Raw genomic sequence first — 18,153 nt, 5'->3', positions numbered from 1 at the left:
TGTAACTTCTGTTATCCATGATGGGTGATCTACCTCCCTATTATTCATAACCATAAACTGAGTTTTAGAGCATCACATTTTGATGCATGAGTCTCACCAATGCACTCTAATGTGCTCTCCCTCGCCTGTCATCTGAAGTTGACATTCAATGAGGGATGCACTGCCACCTACAGGCAGAGAAAAGTAACGACGCTACAATGCAGTGTTTGTACTTTAGTATATATTATTTCCAAGATAAAATATTTTAAACATCAAGCACTATATACAGTCAACTCAGTGAATAGCACAACTGAGACAAAATATAACAATATACATGATAGTCAATGCCCTGGACTATGAAGTAACAACACAGTTTAAGTATAGCTGTCATTTGGTCTGTCCCTTCAACTGATTAACACTTGTAGACAGAGAGACCCACACAAGCTCACAATTCCCCTTAATGGGAATAATTATCATGCCAGGTATTAAATGAGTAATGTCTATTTAAAATCCTGAAAAGCAACAACATGTAAGAAAGTTCACAAGTATAACATTTGGAAATGAAAACCTGACATCCTCGACTCTTCATGACAGCAATGTTTTGTGTGATCCTCACTAAATTAACAGGCACATAAACCCTACAAAAACATTTGAGCATAGAATCCATGTCATGAAAGGTGGGGAAATGCATCAGTATCACTCCAGTCAGTAGACAGACATTCTATGGTCTTGAGGTCTGAAAGTGAGCTAACTTGACAGTGTACAGTAGCAACCCTGCTCCTGGAGATCTACCCTACCGTATGTTTTTATTCCAACCCAGCGGGTATGCAGCTTGACGAAGATTGGAATCATTATATGCGAGAGAACGTTAGTTCTTCAGGAAGAGGGTTGGGCAGCCCTGTTTTAGATTTTTCTCCAACTTCATCCAACTCTCCTCCTTGTGTGGGGATAACCGCGGCCCCTCTCCTCTCTGATCCACTTACAGTAACACACTATCAGTCCAGAGCCAGTGGGTGAGGTATAAGAGGGAAGGCTAATGATGAAGCGAACTGAACACAGTAAGGGTACCAGCATGCTGGCAGGCATAACTGGCCACAGGTCACAGAGTAACCGCGCAGTCCCATTTATCCTTAGTAAACAACTTTCCTGTCTACATCCTCTGAATCTCAAAGAGACGGACATCGGTGTCGTACCAAATGGGAGGATCCACATTGCTGTAAAAACAAATTCGAGACAGCGTCAATCGATTTGAACAATCATTTGGGTTACTTGCTTTGTTATCATGAGCCATGAACCATGGATATCATGCATATTCTTTCCCCCCACTCACCGCAGGTAGACGACACCCCACATGTATGTGCGGAACCACATGGCCGTTCCCGCATTGGCCTGGTACTTCCTGATGAGGATGGGGTGAGGGACTGGCAGCAGGCCCACCAAAGTACCATGCTGGAGGAACTTCAGGATCTCAGACTCATCTGTCAGGCCCCTGGGAATACAGCATCATACCCGTCACCCACGAAGACAGACCCCAGCACTTCTATCCCCATCCATATCCTTGTGAGGATGTTTCCCACTAGAGGCACCTCTTCCGATGCGTTCCCTCCCCCCGGCACACATGTTGAGGGCGGCGTTTCCTTACTTGTCAATGCAGATCTTTTCCACCTGGGGGACGAGGACTTGCAGCAGTCGCATGATGGTTTGCAGCGGGAGCTTGCACTTCCAGGAGAGAACCTAGGGGACAGAAAGGGGACGCAGCTGGTGAGCCTGGGCGCCTCGACGGCTGGAGGGCAGATTCAAACGGACGACGTCTGTCAAGATGTCTACTGACCCAGTCTGGTGTAGCGGCCCAGTACGAAACAGAGGAGGCACTGGACACACGGCGTCGCTCCATCTCTGCCTCGGTGTAGAACACATCCTGGGAAGGTCGAACATACAGACGTCTGTTAACGGACACACATACCCAGGATGAAAAGGCGACGGGTGGACATTCAAACCGCCTAACCTCAGTGTCTCTTCCCGAGTTGGACTCGGTGTCGCTGGTCCCAGTGACAGCAGTGTGGTCCGGACGAGGGGCAGGTGGAGAATCTTTCTTTGGCACCGTCACCATGGTCCCGTCCTCTGACACCTGAGACTGCTCTGTCAGCTTATCTATAGCTGCAGGTAGCAAATCCAGACACCACCTTTCACCTTTCAATGCATTCGGGATTAAACACTGGAACATACAAAACATTAAAACAACGAACCAAGAACGGACCTTAAGTCGTCACACCACGATAAAGCTTTGCTATGGTTATCATCGTCTATCTACAGTACATCTACAGCAAGTGTTCTTTCTTTAGGGTGAAACCAGAGAGAATTGCACAGTGCAACTTAGTCTACGTCGAATCCTGCTGTATCGCCACTAGAGTTGAGTCCAGTCTGGATGTACGGGTGAGGAGTGTACCTGGCATAGCGACCAGGCTGGTCTTCAGGGTGCCAGGCTCAGCAGGGACGGCAGGGCGAGAGCCCTCCATGGAGACGGTCTCCTGGGAGCTGGTGCGAGAGATGGCATCCGGAGACTTCCTCTTCCTCTGCAAAGCCTTCTGGATGGAGCCCGGGTCCGACGGCAGGTTAACCAGCTGGTGGAACACATTACGCTTCCGGATGATGGCGTACACCAAGTTACAGTTACCTGAAGTTGCAGACAAGGACATCACTGAATTTGGGGAGAGACCTGTCGAACAACTGCTTTAAAAAGGTCAATTTCGTATAGCACTGACGTTTTGGATCAGAGCCAAATGATAGATGTGCAACACATTTCCTGGGCTCGACATCCAGCTGCTACTCAAAGAACACTGACCGTCAAACTGGTACTGGATGATGTTGTTGAAGGCCTCAAGCAGGAAAAAGACCAGGTGGTGGTTCTGGGAGGCAGAGAAGAGGAACCAATTGGTGGAAAAGGCCTCCAGGAGATGGAGCAGCTTATTGGCTGCCACCATGGACAAGCTCTTCAGATAGGGGGACACTGTAGAGGAGCAGGTGGGAGAGTACTCACTGAAGTACACAGGTTTTCAACGTTAAAAGTACACATTGGCAGCTGAAGAGGACCAAAGTGGGCCATTAACAAAGTTAGAATACTATATTCCACAAAATTCCACCTGGGACTGCTCGATAAAGTTGTGACGCTGACAACTTCATGTCATCGAGCCATTAGCGTTGCTCACCATTCACAATAATGGTGAGAAGACAGTCAAACAGAGGCTGAAGACGCTGGTGGCCACTGGTGATGATCTTGTGGAACACCTGAATTTGAGAGAGGAAAGGGTTACCGACTCAGTGTCACTTGAGATGGTGCTCATCCGTGAGAGCGTCGCGATGAGACGCTGACGCAGTGCTGCCTCACCACAATGAGCAGGTCGGCGTGGGTGCCCGTGAACACGGGGATGTCCATGGGAACGTGGACGGAGTAGGGCTTGTTCAGACGCACGCCAAAGTTCCTCTCCCCACTCAACAACAGCAGGATGAACACTCCAATGTGCATGAGGCCAACACGGGCTGTATGACACGCACAAAACACACACACGCACACACAACATAAGATCTTAAACATGATCAAATCATCCATCTCTACACAGATACGAAACGTGAAGGTTCTGGTTTATTGCGAACACGTCCCACTGTACTCACACTGGTCCGCTCTGGAATCGTTCAGGTAGAAAAGGATGGGCACCAGGATGTCAAGAACATCACTGCTCTTTAGCACAAAGAACAGGAACTTCTGCGATTGGGGAGGGACGGGGGGATAGAGAGGAATGGATGGAGGGAGCGGGGAGGGATCAGTTAGAAACCGTTACTGTAGTCTACACATGCTCCGGATCATGGGAAAGGAGAAAGGTGCAACCAAGGTGTTTGAGACTTCCAAGTATGATGGTCTCCTACCTTATTGAAGTCACACAGCTTCCAGAAGAGTACAAGAAGCTCCTGGTGGAACTGGATCTTCTTGGTGGAGTTGGGCAGGTAGGTCTGAGTCAAGGGGTTGGTCAGCAGGCGAGCCAGGCCCTTCAGTACAAAGTCATAGTCCTGCAGAGGGAATGGGACACCTTCAAACAGGAGGCTTTTCACATGGTAAATCATATGTATCCCAACAAGAATCAGACTCAATTACCTCTTCCCTGTGGATTCTGGACAGGTAATTTACAAACAGGTTGTCTGGGCCGACAGACTGCAAAAAAAGAAGAAAAGAATGCATTAGTCAGCCTCCTGGTCTGTGGTAAATATACATCGAGCTCTAAGTGCTTTGTCGGGACAGGTTCATCACCTCCTGGTCGTCCATGCTGGAGGGTGAGGCCGGGCGGTGGGACACCCCTCCCTCGTGTTCCAGGGTAACAATGAGGATCTGCACAGCTTGCTCCACCAGCTGCTCCCGGTAGTCAGAGAACAGCAGGTGGTTGTAAGGGATGCCATAACCCACTGGGTCATAGGCACACACCACGTTCACCAGAGAAGTGAACAGAGGCAGAGCATGTCTGAGGAAGTTAAGAAGCACAAAGAAGGTACACAATAATAAAATATCATTGTATGAATGAGAAGAACTCTCCTTTATTGATCTCGGTGGTACACACAAACACACGTGTCTTTTTCTCATCCTGTCTGTACTCCTCCCAGGGCAGGCAAGAGCAGTGAGCAGCCACCTCAGCAGCGCCCCGGGGGCCCAGGCACTGGTCCCTGGCCAGGCGCCACTCTCCTGGCCAGGGACACGGGGTTATATTGGGGTCTTTGTGGAAGAAACCCGTGTGAGCATGGAGAGAACATGCAAAGTCCAGACAGAAAGACCTGGGAGATGGCCCACCTAAGCACCAACAGGCCCCAAGTGGGGCCTGAGTCAGATGGCTGAGCGGTTAGGGAATCGGGCTATTACTCAGAAGGTTGCCGGTTCGATTTTGGCCGTGCGTCATTTGGCCTCAGGGGGAATTTCCCTGTACTTACTGTAAGTCGCTCTGGAGAAGAGCGTCTGCTAAATGACTATATGTAAGTGGGGATTGACCTTCTTGCTGGGAGGCAGAAGTGTGTGTGTGTGTGTGTGTGTGGTGAGGAACTTTTCTGACCTGTTTTCTGTGGAGCAGAAGAAGGTCACCCAGGGATTGAGGATGTTGTTGTCTGAGGAGGGAGGAAGATACATGGCTTCTGAGAAGCAGGTTAGCAGGAGCCTCAACAGCTCCGATCTATAGGAACAATAATATATGGAGAAATCCAAGGTAGTGATTGGTTAAAAAGAAAAATGAGGAGGCTAGTGGAATGCAATAACTAAATACACTAACAAGTGAATAGAACAAGGCCATTCGCTCCCGATGTCTCACCTGTTGAGGTCGTGGATGTAGTTGAGGGGGGGGGACTGAGCAAAGCCCACCCCCGCCTCCCAGATGTACTCACAGCTGTCTATGGACTGCATGTCCTCCACCGAGTCCTTAAGGAAACACAACGCTATCACTTCATGCTGCTACCAGGAAACTACAGGACCTATCCATGCAAAACAACTAATGAACTAACAGATGTGTTTTTTTCCAGTACCGACTACAAAGAAATGTTTTATTTGTCTAACAGCACGACACAGGATGCCAAATCTATGGGCTCACCTCCTGCCTGGGCAGGGACATGGGCAAGAGAGTGATCTGATCTGCATGTTTTCACTGGGGTTCTTTTGTGAAAGACAACATGTTAACTCCATACAGAAAGGCCCAGGAGGTGCTGAGATATTGAGCAGTGTTCCGTTTGTAATATCAGCCTAAAAGGCCTATAGTGTAAAATAGATTTTCTACTGTATCGGAAGCATATCCGTAATGAAAGTGTTTCAGAAAGAACTGCTGTTTGCACAGAGATATTTACTTTTAGCCTTCGACTTAGGCTACAATAGGGCTGTCTTTGAGCTTCCCATTCCAGCTAATAAGAGAGGGAAAACTCTTCCTGGTTCAGTAAAAGTCAAAACAAGACAGGTTTCTGACTTTCTACTGAGTCTATCTGAGACTGGGATGACAGGTCAGGTAGCATACTGGTAGTGTCTTAAACCAGGAAGAAAGAAACAGACTTAATGTTTGGTTCACCTTTAAACAGAGTTTAAACAAAGTTCCTCCTCAGAACAATGACTACAGCTATTTACTTCAAATAACACTAACTGAATGGAAGACGACTTAAAAAACAAAACAGCAAACCACTGCCTCAGTGCGAGGCAGTGGGAGGCAGTGGGCGACTCACAGGGCCTCTCCTGTGGCTGTGCACTGTGAAGTCGGGACAGAAGAGCAGGTCAGCGATGGCCAGCAGCAGGGACTCAGCCAGAGGGCGAGCACTGTCGTCGTCGTCCATCTCATCTGTCTGTGAAGAAGAGGAGGAGGTTGGCACTACAACACAATCAGTGGGTTGTTGTTGTTGGGACCGGACCGACCATGCCAGTGTGCCTACAGTAGCTGAAACTCTGATTGGGAACTACAGCTCAAATCAGGGTTAGGACATTTCCTCTTGATCCTTCCTTGTAGGAAAAAATGATAAGAGGCATTTGATGCAAACCGATGAAGGATCTCACACATTACAATTTGCCATTCGTGACGACTTATGTAGCCACATTCAAAGACGTCCATTCATTCAATTTACAGACGGGATTGACAGATTGTGCGGACGAAAAAGCAGAGTCAACCTGGTTTGAGCCACCTATAAGAGGCCAGACCAGAAGAGTCAGGTTTCAGCTGCTTCTACACATGGACATTCTGTTCCTCATGCATAATCCACACATCCATCTGTCCTCCTACAGCCACTCACCCCAGCCCGCCCCGCACCGGGCACAGTGGACCAGAAGAAGCCCCGCCAGTCCTGGTCCTCAAAGATGTAGGGCAGGATGCGGGTGAGCATGCGACTACAGTTCAGAACCACCTGCTTCTCTCTCTCAGAGGGGCAGCCGGACTCAGCCCCCTGCACCAGCTTCTCCACAGCCTGCGGGGACAATGTGTGTTACTGATAGCTGACAAACACTGACACGCACAGTCCAACACACAGGCCTAATTGTACACAAAAGCGTATGGTGCTCACAAACTATTTATGACCATTGTAGTCTGTTTTCATGGTCAGAAATCAACAAATCTGCCTGAAAATCCTTCTGAAACCAATGCACGCCATGGTAACCAGACACCCCAGCCTGCTATAGTGCCTGCTAAACATGAATCGGCACCAAGGGCTCCTGAAACCCCTCCCCCTGTTCCATTAAGGAGCCCCCGCTCTGTCTGTTTTGGTTCTGATAGGCAGCTTCGAAAGGAAGCAGAGAGATGGAGACGGGAAGGGAGGGCGCCTCGCTTCTTTCCTGAGTGCAGCGGCCAATGACTCACAGACAAATATTTGCCATGCACTCACGACAAAACCTGCATTGTTTCATAACCGTACTATTATATGACTGTACCACATCACACTGTTGATAGCGTTCAGCAGCTATTAGCTTCTTAAATGTCTTAAGACATGGGGGTGCTATTGGTTGCAGCTTAAAGGGATGCAGCCTACCTTGTAGCACAGGGTTGCCAGATTGGAGGGGGACTCCTCTCGAACCGCTCGGATCTCTGCAGCTGGCACCAGGGCGAACACATCCTGCACAGTGGTGGCAGTATCTGCCCAGAACTGGTCCCAGAAGGCATCGTCTGTGGCCTCCACTGGCTGAAGAGGAAGACAAATTGTTGCTTATAAACTACATTACCCATCTCCCATCGGGCTTATCATGGTTAATATTAGGCATTGTATGATAACATCCAATGACAATTACGCTCTGCAGAATGCTCGTAGAAGACATCCATTGGAAAATGTACTAGTGTTTTCATTCATCCTACAGCTAATATCTTTGGCTAAACACAACCGCACTAAATAAACAAAACAATAGAAAACATTAAATGGGAATCTGCACCGTGCACCTGCCACATCTGGGAGCGGTGATAGTAGGCTATATTTCACATACGCCATCGACCGTTTAAGTGTAAACCATTTGAATAAAGGCCTGTTTTAATCGGTTTGGTCAAAACGCAGGTAATTGAAATGACCATACAGCGTGGAGTTTTCATTTACAACCTATTTCTATCCCATATTTCTGATTAAGATAAATAATATATATTACTACTATCAATATTATTATTATTATTATTTGTATTAACATTGTTAGGGGCATAACATCGTTTACCCATCAGTTTAACCGCGGCAAATGCTGTAGGTCGAGGTAGTCTAATTAATGATCTTTAAAAAGCATTTTAATGTAATAACCTACGAATTTACTAACAGCAATAGTAGACAAAAGTAGGCTCTTATGTGGATTCGCAACCTTGTCTCATCGATCTCATCTTCTCAATGATGCTGCCATAGGCTATCTATGGTGCGCATATGCAAGTGGAGCGCTTTCAGCATAAATTGTTTGATAACATCTCTGTTGGTGCATGAAATTGTCTTCAATACCTGTGTTTTGGTTGTCAGCTGTATAACTGCCTTCCTGAAGTTCAGTTTGGAGTCGGTGTTACCCATTGCGATATTCCTTTATTCTGGAACCACTGCCGTTGAATCCAGACAGCCTAATCTTACCTCCTTCCTTTGCTTGAGTCATTCGCGGAGGCGTTTTTACATCATTGGTTGGATGGTGCATTGGTCTGTAAACTTCCGGGTTCTGAAGATGAGCTACAATAAGATGTTCAAAACATAATGTAGGCTATTTATGGCCGGCCTTTGATTCAGTAGCATCATATTTCAACCTATAGGCTACACACGGGATAAGGTTCTGATTGTCGTTGTGAGGGTTTTCATTTGGTAGGCTTATTGGCCCAATAGTAAGCCATCAAAGCCAGAGTTTAGGTCATTGTCTATTCAAAAAAAATAAAAAAAATAATTTTGTACAAACTAGCTGTCAGCCCGTGATGCTGCAACTTGCAAGGGCAAAATCCTTGCGTTTTAACTAGTATGGACAGTTTATTAGCCTTACCGACATCGTGTGGGAACAACAAATGGCACAGAGAACAAAAATGGTCCACAATATTAATTTAATGTTCAATTTCACCAAGGGGTTAAATACTGACACTACTACAGGTTGACGCTGCAGTTCGGTAAATTGTTAAGGCAAGTATGCGCATGCGTTGCCAGTGGAGTTCGAGTCTGCTGCCTAAGTCTTCTGCGCAGTCTCAGTTTCATGTAAACACAACAGCACCTAGCAGTGGTTCGGTTGTCACTTGAGTCAAAGGTTGAACAGCTAGATTGGCTAGCTAAAGTGATAGGGTAAAAACCGGCACAACGTTGTTCAGGCTGTATTTCTTTACTCGTTGGTGTGTTGTATCGCTGGAGACTTTGGCATATGATGCAGTCATCTGTTTGTCAATTTTGGTCAGTGTTTGAGTCGGGAAAGCTAACGAGATCTAATAGTCTAGATAGCTGCTAGCACTAGCTTGTTAGCTAGCTAGTTCTAGCTAACCATCTACGCTAGCCAACGTTAGCTCAGTTTCTACTCATACTGCTAGCTTGGAGTCTAGCTCACACATCTTGATAGATATCTTAGACATCCCAGGTGTCCGTTTCTTGGTAGATGTTGTATCTAGCTACCGGTTACCATACCTATTGTCCCCGTTGGGCATCCCAAAAACTAAGCTAGCTAACTTTAGCAAAGGTTGGCTAGCTCTAGTGCCAGCAGGACTGGACAACAATAGCTAGCTAGTGGTTGGTTGACGGCTGAATTTTTAATCTAGCACTGGTTTAACAACGGTTGTTCCCATGACAGTAAGCTTTCTTGAATAAGGAAGTAAGTTAGCGATAAAGTTAAATCCATCAGGTGACATTTTAAAACCTTGGACGTTTTTCTGTGGCTAAAATACGAAATTGGCTAGGCCAAGATTGACAAAATCACTTCGTCACTGCAGTCTCTCTGTCGGCCAGGACTCCGACCTCCAGTTTCCAGTTCACAGGATTTCATCTTGCACTGCATTTAACATTGTCATATGTTGACTGAAAACAGGTGTGTTGTGTCATGCACGCTAAGTGATTTGAAATAAACCCAGTTAGATAAAGAAAATGTGTCGGAAAGCTGGTATCAGTTGCACACATAATATATCATGCACGTTTAAAACTTGTGTATTTCTAATTCTAGACCATATAATATGAAGTTGTTTCTCCCACATGCTGCATAGGAAGCGCCAGCGCAGCAGCGAAGAGGAGAATGGCCAGCTGGTGCCTCAAGCCAAAAGGTCAAGCAGAGCTCACCCCCTCTCTCCTGAGCTGGGACGGGATGCCTGGGACTCTGAGGTATGTGTTATTACCTTGAAATCACCACCTTGAGCTACTAAGCATTGTGAGTAGAATTAGAATGTCAGTCTTTAGAATGTCAGTCTAAAACTGTTACACTGATATTCTCACACATTCATATCAACTATACCATTGAGTAGACTGCTTTTCCTTTGCTGTCCCTCATTATTACAATGATAGCCTCTAAGGATACTATATGTGATCACCAGAAGTATAACAGAAGTATAAACAAGTCCACTGATAAAGTAAATACAAATCTTGTTCCTAGGCTTTTTGGTCTATACATCCAAAAACCCATGTGCAGGGTTTGAAATGACCTATAACTCTTGGGGGATCCCATTCCAATTTTGTGGGACCCCCAAAACTAAAAGTATATACACATATACATCATGGGGGGTCCCGTATAGACTTATGGAGGGTCTTTGACCCCCCCCCCAGCCGCCCCTTTATTTTGAACTCAGCACATGGGCATTGCAAATCTGTGTTAGGATTGTAAGCCATGCAGTTCTGTTGAGCTGGTCCGTGGTACGATTTGTCAACACATTGGGAACGTTTCCTTGTGTTTGCCTCCTGCTCAAGTCCTCCAACAGTGAAAGCAGTGGGATAAGCAGTCCAGTGGAGAGCAGCAGCAGCAGCAGTCAGTGTGCCGTGGACTCCCATGGAGGGGGGGCCCAGAGCCCCTGGACCCTGCAGTCCCCTCAGCTCAGCTCCCTCTGAGCTGGCCGGTCCTCTAAGCCTGGTCTCCTACCACCAGATCAACCGGATCCTCAGGGAGGCCCATTTCCAGAGCCTGCAGAGCCGGGGCAATTCCAGGGACACATGAGCGCCCCCTCGTCCTCGCCGAGCGGGCCTCTCTGGGGGCATAAGGACTTTGGCCCAGGCTTGCGAGAGCATGACACGGTGGATCACATCGCTCAGCCCCACAACACCATTCCCTGCTTCCGTGATGTCCGACAGCCCCAGTTTTCTTTGCATATCTGTGGGAGAAGGCTGGTCCTTGGTGTAGATAGGAAACCTAAACTTGGCTAATCCGTAGAAATGAGAGAGAAAGTATCCATCTTGTTAGCAATAATAACTATTTGCTCCAATTGAATTGTTTTTTGTGTCTGACTTCTTTTTGGACCACCGTGGTTCACATGCTTCTCGAAAAGCCTCCTCGGGGAGGTATCGTTGCAGAGTCCCCTCTCATCTGCGTCACACCGTGTGATAGTAGGAGGGGCTGAAGAGTTGTTACCAAATACTACTTGTATGCTGGCCTATTTGAACTGTTTAGTCTCTCTGTGGAGTTAATGGTGGTAGACTATCTACTGAAGTGCATAATGAATCCAATCTAAGAGGGATTGGATCACACTGGGAGGACCACACTTGGATTTGTTTCCCATTTTGATTTGCTTCCATGTTATTACAGGGGCTCGACACGGCCAATGGCTCCCCGTCTTTATGCTCTCCCTGGAGAGGTGATCCTAGTGGGTAATGTACAGTGATTTTCACCCTGGGTATCTGCTTGTAGAGGGCTGTACTCAGTTCAGGGAGGTGGGCATATTCCTTTTGCCATGTCAGGTTCGCAGCATGGCTCCAGCCCATTGTGAACAAACGACCACTACCTGCTGGCTTGGAAACGGATATATTCTGTATGACCCTGTCTGCACTGATCAACCAGGTAATAAGAGCACTGACCATGAGGCTGTGCATTTCTTCACCTTACCTCTACAGCCAGATTCACAATCTGGATCCCCCTTTCCTGGTAGCAAAGCACTACTGCCCTCTCTCAAGACTGTATTTGGTGTGCTATGCTATCGGAGATCAAAAGCATTTTGGGGGTGTTTTTTTCTTGATGTTTTTTTTGTGTGTATTTTGAATTATTGACGTTATTACCTGCCATTGATATTTGGGGTTTTATTTTGTAAATTCACCTACATTTGAAATGAATAAAGATAGATGTTTTTCAAATATGTGATTCTCCTCTTGTGTATGATGTTACTATTCTGATGTAGTGCTGGTTTAAAGGGAACGTCTGCTCGGTTTCTTCCCACTTAAAAAGTAATGGATGACTTGCCATGCTGTGAGCCCCTAGTTAATGAGATATGACCTGTGTTTCAAGGAGGGCCACGGAAGGGTCCCTTTAATTAGCACGGTACATGTCTTCGTCTTGTCATGCGCCCTTGTAACAGATCAGGCACATTAATGCATCGCGCGTAACCATTGCTACCTTACCTTCCGCTGTACCTCCCCATTACCAGGCTCCTTTGAATCCCCTACGCAGCCCAACTCACCTATACACTCTGATAGAGAAGAAGGATGTGTCTGATAAACTAGGTTAAGTTATCTGCAGCATTCCACTTGACACACACCTCTGGAATTCACCAGCTCACCATGGTAGACAATAGGGTCAACCAATGGCTATGTAAATGTATTTACCTCACTTGTGCTAAGTGCTAATTAACTTAGGAATGATTGATGGAGGCCTGCCTTCCAGCAGCTTTGAGTCCATGGAAAACAGAAGAATCCATGCTTTGAATACTCGCACATATTATTTTATTTGTGTGAATGTGGAAAAGTGATCACTAGATGGCGACACACACTAAGAATGCTATGGACTGTTTTGCTGAAGTTTTTGAATCTATTCATTTAATCTGTTTCTATTCTATGAATGAACAGGAATTTTACCACAAGATCATTGTAGACTGAACACGTTTGCATTTACGTTCAAGTCGTCAAGCAGACGCTTTTATCCAAAGCAACGTCCAAATAGAGAATATAGAAAATACAGGAAGGAGAATCAGAAGTGCATTGTCCTACAATATTTCGTGGTCAGAATCAAGGGACAGTCTGTATTTACTAGCCGCATCGCAAATCGTTTACCTTCTCTATGTACACTCAAAACACACACACACATACACCCCCCACCCCACACACACACACACAGACACGCTTTCCCTCTCCTCTTGGTAGGAGTACCGATATGAAGGCAGTCTAGGTGATGAATGGCCCACATCAGTCGTTCAGAGAGGCAGGACAGAGTTAAATGAACTGTCCTTGTGCTGGGGTCTATGTATGCGCATACATTGTTTTATTTTTACCATGGACAGCACAAATCTGGGTTAGACCCTAGTGTCCTTCCTGCTTTGATTCCCAGTGCTTTTGAAACTAAACCTGGGACGTGTTTTTAACATGGCAAGTAAAATTGATTATTTTTCATTATAATCTTGTGTATTTATCCAGTAGAAAAACAAATTGCGCTTGTAGGACATTTGGAAAGAAATGTTTTCCTTCTGGCAGATCCAGGACTGATAGTAGTGGTGGAATCAGACTTTATGTATTCCAGTCGCCCCTCTCTTTACTTGCCAGACTTTGGGTGAAATGTGTTTGGGCAGCTGTTGGCTGGCATGTAATAGTCATTGAGTTGGCATACACTGCACTGGGCCTCCCCCACCAGCCAACACAAACATCTGCTCTGCCCTCCCTCACCCCCACACCATCAAAAAGCAAATCCTGCCCTGGATCTGTGAACCCCCTTCCCAAACCACAAACTAAGACCCCCAGATCATCAGCACTGCCAGGGCATGGCATCAGAGCAGGGCATGTGGATGCCATGGCAGGCAGGGGAGGAGAGGTCAGGGCAGGGCTGGGTCAGATGGCTGGAATTGGAAAGGTAGGGTCCAAAAAACCCGAGGTTTATTGAAAAGATTTTTGCTCTCCGCATGCGACCCTCCCTCCATTCTCTCCCCTAAACAAACAGCCAGGCCATTAAGGCCAGGTGAGTGACGAGGCTTGCTGCAGTCAGGAAGTCCATCCTCTGAACGTGTTCAGAGTTCACCCAGGAGTGGCTAGGCTAGGCTTGGGTTAGCTCAATGAGCCCGGGCTCAACATGCCGTAAGTGGCTGAGAGAGTCCCTGTTTCTCCACTGGGACAGAAGGAAGAAAGCAAACAGTCCCAGTGCTCCCACTCCCTATAGAGGCCCGTCTGCAGCATTAGTGCTGTCAGGCAGACAGGGTGCTGAGTTACCAGCAAGTCTCTCTGTGCTTGGATTGGTGTCTCCAGCTAGCCTTCACGACCTCCCTATTCAATTTCGCACAATGTGCAGCTGAGACAATCTACAGTAGACTGTTTTCTCAACACAGCAAAGTCAAGAGTCGAGGCCCTTATCAATCACAATGAAAGGTTCACCCCCAAAGGGTGGAACTCAGGAATGAGGTCCCGCGTTCCCCCTCGCAGAGAAAGCTTTTACCGCAAGGCCTCCTTTATATAGTGCGATAGGTGACATTAAGATAAGTAAAGCACGAGAGCAAATAGCACGTCAAACCCCTTCAACAGCTGTTGGTCTCTGTTTAATTAGTTGAGTTTTGTTTCATAAAGCTATTAGGAACTCAATCTCGAGAGCACTGGGGAGCCGAGCTAAGATGCTTCAAGCTGGGGGAGACTGAGTAGAACATGTACTCTGTGTACCCTCATACGCAACACACCGCTGTTTTCTAAATGGGGTCTATTAGCTGAAAGGGAGTCGACTGCTCTTAGTGACTGCACTCCAGCCCGTGTTTAGCCAGCGAGGACAGGCTAGGGGGGTCTCTTCAAACAGCCAGGCAACGCCCACACACAGGACCCGCCACACTGGTATGTTTCATCAAGAGAGCCGTCATATGGCGCCTCTCACAGTAAGTCCTCATTGTGTTCGCCACCAAGGTACAATTTGTTGCATTTGGACCATAACTGTCAGGAAGAGATATACCCTCACTTAAATAGCCTCTCATAATCTCCTCTCCCTGTATTATCCTAATTGAACCCATGGGCCGCCAAGCCCCATCAATAGCTGAGCTCATCGCCAAATTAATAAAATATGCGCCCCACGAAAATGCATGTCTGTGTTACAGCTTGGGCTACTTAGACATACCAAGAAGAGAAGCTGGCTTTGTGGTTGTTATTTGGAAAGGGGAACCGTCATTTTTTTTTCATCAACTCCTACTCTTGTCATGGCTTCCTCTGTCCCTAATGTAATAGTGCTGATGGTAGGATCCATAATAATAGAAGTTCATCAATAAACCCATTACACGATGATGCATTTTCTACGCAATCAAAGGGTGACAGGGCAAACACTAGACAACTAGATCATTCGTGCACAGGTTGTGTGTTCTCTGGACTGGAGACGTGATGTCATCATCCGTGTGTAGGCCTGCCACATCAGCAGGTTTGCAGGAAGGAGCGGGGGGGGGTCTTTAGGCTCTTGTTTATTTTGACTTGTCTGGACCCCACCCAGCATGGTGCAGGAGACGCTGCAAAGGGTGGTCATCAAAATAGGAGCACAATCTTTAATAACAACAAATCTTGAAGCGAGCAAGCCAGCTAAGCACAGTAGTTATTAAACCCATTTGTCATGTCTGTTACTGGTCACTCAAGTCCCCCTGACGTCCCCCGACTAGCCCAGTGGCCTGTTGAGTGCAAACCCAAGGCCTTAATCTCTCTCGCTCTCTCTCTCTCTTTATTCCTTTCTGTCTTTGTTTTTTCTACCACATTGAGAAGGTTCCTTTGTTTTGAGACACTTCAGCACAAAGCAGAGCAGACTTTCAGAAGCCTGTGCCCCCTACAGTTCACCCTGAAGGCAGCCAGATCTTGAAGGCCCCATCTCTCCATGAAAAGCAGAGTTCCTACGACACCGACAGTAGGTAGAAGGCCTTGAGTGCACCTCAAAGCCTTGGCTATTCATTGGTCCATTTTACAGCTCCACATGCACTGATGAAGAAAAGCATTCAGAACATAAAGAAAGGAATGCTGTAAAAGCAACCACAGCGCCATGGCAACTGGACAGCCCATTACATCTGACCATGGACACCAGCGTTGATTGGGAAGGTAAACCTGCCAGAGGCCCAAATCCGTCAGAGGTTCAATCTTGACCTTGATAGTACAGGACTCAAACCCTATAGGAGGACGGCACTGGCATTGGGTGATCGGACGGGTAGTATTGTTGGAGCACTCAGTGTAGCATATTTGAACAGTACACGTCTGTGGTAGGGCAGCTGTCACAGAAATATGAGAGATTTGTCAGTGTTGATGGATTGTCTGTAAGTATTGCTCTTTGACTCAGACCACATGTTCAGGTGTTGGGACAGTCATACAGTAGAGCGGGCCCTTTTGTTCACTTCTCTGTTTGCCTGTGCTTCGTTTGTGCGTCTGGGTCGGCATGTGCTGGACTTCTTTCTTGATATCTGTGTTTGGTTGCCTTGTGTTTGCCCACCACCACCACAGTCGAGCCTAGCTGGAATGGTGTGTGAGAGAGTAAATCTTGGAGGTGATCCAGACAGTCCCACTAAAGTTTGCAGTGTTGATTAACATAGGGGATTTTTTCGGGATAGTCACTCACTGTCATTGTCGCGACCCATAAAAGTGAAGCCCAAAGAACATTAACTGGAGAATTTACAGCCACTATATATTAGAACAGAGAGCTACTAAACCTTATGAAGTCTCTCTTGGCGGTGTTGGGTTTTTGCTCGCTCTGTCTCGCTCTGTTGATTTTTTCCCCTGTTGCGTCGGAGTGCCTACAATTTCCCTCTTTATTTTCATTGGCATTTAAAGAGTGCAGCGCTCCCTTGAATGTGCTCATTCAATAGTAGGCTTTTCATCACACTCACACACACGCACACACACTTCTTCTGCTCAATGCCATAGCTCTCAGGAACCCAACATATTTTGCATGTGCTCCCTGTCTGAATGCATTTCTCCCTGAAAATGCTTGTTACGGGTATATTATTTTTATTGATAGCTGATTGGCTTGTTTTCTATACCTCATTGTGCATGGGCTCTTTTTCATGACGGTTGCTTAAGTCTTTTTAAAGCATTCTCTTTGTACAGTGAAGTACAGCACAGAAATGAAGTGGCTTCTCAAAGTTAGCGTGAACCCTTATTCTCAATAATCAACCTTGCGTGTTATCGCCTTAGTTATCTGCCTCCTCCCAGTCTATGGCTTTCAGGCCTTAGATTTTGGCGTTGCACAAAAGAGGAAAGCGCGTCTTTTATAGCGTATGGGCTAAACCAACACTGTGTCTACGAGTATCTCTTCGTCCATGACGTGGCCATATGCAAGGGTCCAAGCATCCACAGAATCAGGAGCTCCTCTATCTTGCAGATCTATTTAAGTATTAACATAAGCTTCCTTTTGTACTCTCCGAAGATTAACTGACATGAGATCCAATTATATGTATTTTAGATAATTGTTTGATTAACTGGATTGTGACAAGACATGTATCTCAGGGCAGAGTGATCATGTGAAATAGGTTGAATACATTACAATGTTTTTATTCCAAATGTACGAAAATGGGACATGTCAAATATTTTCCAATAGTAGAATGGAAAAATGCAATGTTAATAATGAGGTTTTTTCCAGTTTTTTTTCAATGCCAACGGTTTTAACCAGTGACATATTCATCCCAGTTTGAGGAGTGTGTAGATAGAAAGTCCCTATCACTCAGCCATCTGTCATCCCATCATCGAAGGGAGAGATTTCCATCTATGTGAACTCTGATGAACTCACGGTAACCTGAAGACGTTTATTTAAAATGCGAACACGCACACACGCACATATGCACACACACACACCCACGCATGCACACACACACACACACACACACACACACAGAGTGCAGATGGTTCTATGCCCGCATCTGGCACAGCTGTGGTTGTGAACACATCTGTTCCCTCCCAGGTGTGGAGTAGAAGCAGCCATCACTTTCAACACTGACCTTTTCCTCCTTCTCTATTTCCTCCTTCTTTCTGAAGCTGACCCAGTCGAAGCCCCAGTCAAAACCCCCCGTAAAAGTCCCAGTAAAAGCCCCTGTATGTGGGGCGAGGGGCGGGCGGGGAGGGGGGGGGGGTGGCAGTTGGGCCCTCTAGGTTCCCCTACCCAGACAGAAT

The 18,153-nt window shown here is 46.6% G+C and overlaps 2 protein-coding genes across 5 annotated transcripts; one reads left to right on the top strand and one right to left on the bottom strand.

Moving 5' to 3' along the window:
• Nucleotides 1-242: 242 nt before the first annotated feature.
• hid1a (HID1 domain containing a) lies at nt 243-8,575 on the bottom strand. The gene is made up of 19 exons (XM_047038195.1): nt 8,431-8,575; nt 7,498-7,647; nt 6,769-6,939; nt 6,211-6,327; nt 5,319-5,425; nt 5,067-5,183; nt 4,280-4,487; nt 4,127-4,183; nt 3,901-4,041; nt 3,649-3,739; nt 3,365-3,516; nt 3,186-3,264; nt 2,822-2,986; nt 2,426-2,653; nt 1,985-2,136; nt 1,811-1,897; nt 1,622-1,713; nt 1,310-1,468; nt 243-1,193 (listed from the first exon to the last, which is right to left on the bottom strand). The coding sequence occupies exons 1-19, from the start codon at nt 8,494-8,496 to the stop codon at nt 1,130-1,132; spliced, it is 2,403 nt and encodes an 800-aa protein (XP_046894151.1). The 5' UTR covers nt 8,497-8,575; the 3' UTR covers nt 243-1,129.
• A 568-nt stretch (nt 8,576-9,143) lies between these two features.
• On the top strand, nt 9,144-12,212 carry LOC124479185 (protein FAM104A). 4 transcript variants are annotated; one of them, XR_006957368.1, is made up of 4 exons: nt 9,144-9,754; nt 9,873-9,967; nt 10,140-10,254; nt 10,834-12,212. XR_006957368.1 is itself a non-coding variant. In XM_047037785.1 (4 exons), the coding sequence occupies exons 2-4, from the start codon at nt 9,951-9,953 to the stop codon at nt 10,969-10,971; spliced, it is 270 nt and encodes an 89-aa protein (XP_046893741.1). In that variant the 5' UTR covers nt 9,144-9,342; nt 9,889-9,950; the 3' UTR covers nt 10,972-12,212. The 4 variants fall into 4 exon arrangements, 3 of the variants coding, with proteins under 3 accessions (XP_046893741.1, XP_046893740.1, XP_046893742.1); XM_047037785.1 differs by having other exon boundaries at nt 9,144-9,342; nt 9,889-9,967; XM_047037784.1 differs by having other exon boundaries at nt 9,144-9,342.
• The last annotated feature ends 5,941 nt before the right edge of the window (nt 12,213-18,153 follow it).

This window comes from Hypomesus transpacificus, chromosome 17, assembly GCF_021917145.1.
Source record: "Hypomesus transpacificus isolate Combined female chromosome 17, fHypTra1, whole genome shotgun sequence".
NCBI lineage: Eukaryota > Metazoa > Chordata > Actinopteri > Osmeriformes > Osmeridae > Hypomesus > Hypomesus transpacificus.
The sequence above is the reverse complement of the archived record's forward strand: the minus strand, read 5'-3'. Positions and strand labels throughout refer to the sequence as shown.

What these genes read in the sequence shown, in the direction of transcription:
- hid1a (XM_047038195.1), bottom strand. Translation starts at nt 8,496, where the DNA reads ATGGGTAACACCGACTCCAAACTGAACTTCAGGAAGGCAGTTATACAG. An exon ending in ACAGCCACAGGAGAGGCCCT is followed by an intron (nt 5,426 to 6,210) that starts GTGAGTCGCCCA and finishes TGTTTCCTTAAG; the next exon opens with GACTCGGTGGAGGACATGCA. An exon ending in ACGCCGACCTGCTCATTGTG is followed by an intron (nt 3,265 to 3,364) that starts GTGAGGCAGCAC and finishes TCTCAAATTCAG; the next exon opens with GTGTTCCACAAGATCATCAC.
- LOC124479185 (XM_047037785.1), top strand. An exon ending in GGGATGCCTGGGACTCTGAG is followed by an intron (nt 10,255 to 10,833) that starts GTATGTGTTATT and finishes CTCCTGCTCAAG; the next exon opens with TCCTCCAACAGTGAAAGCAG.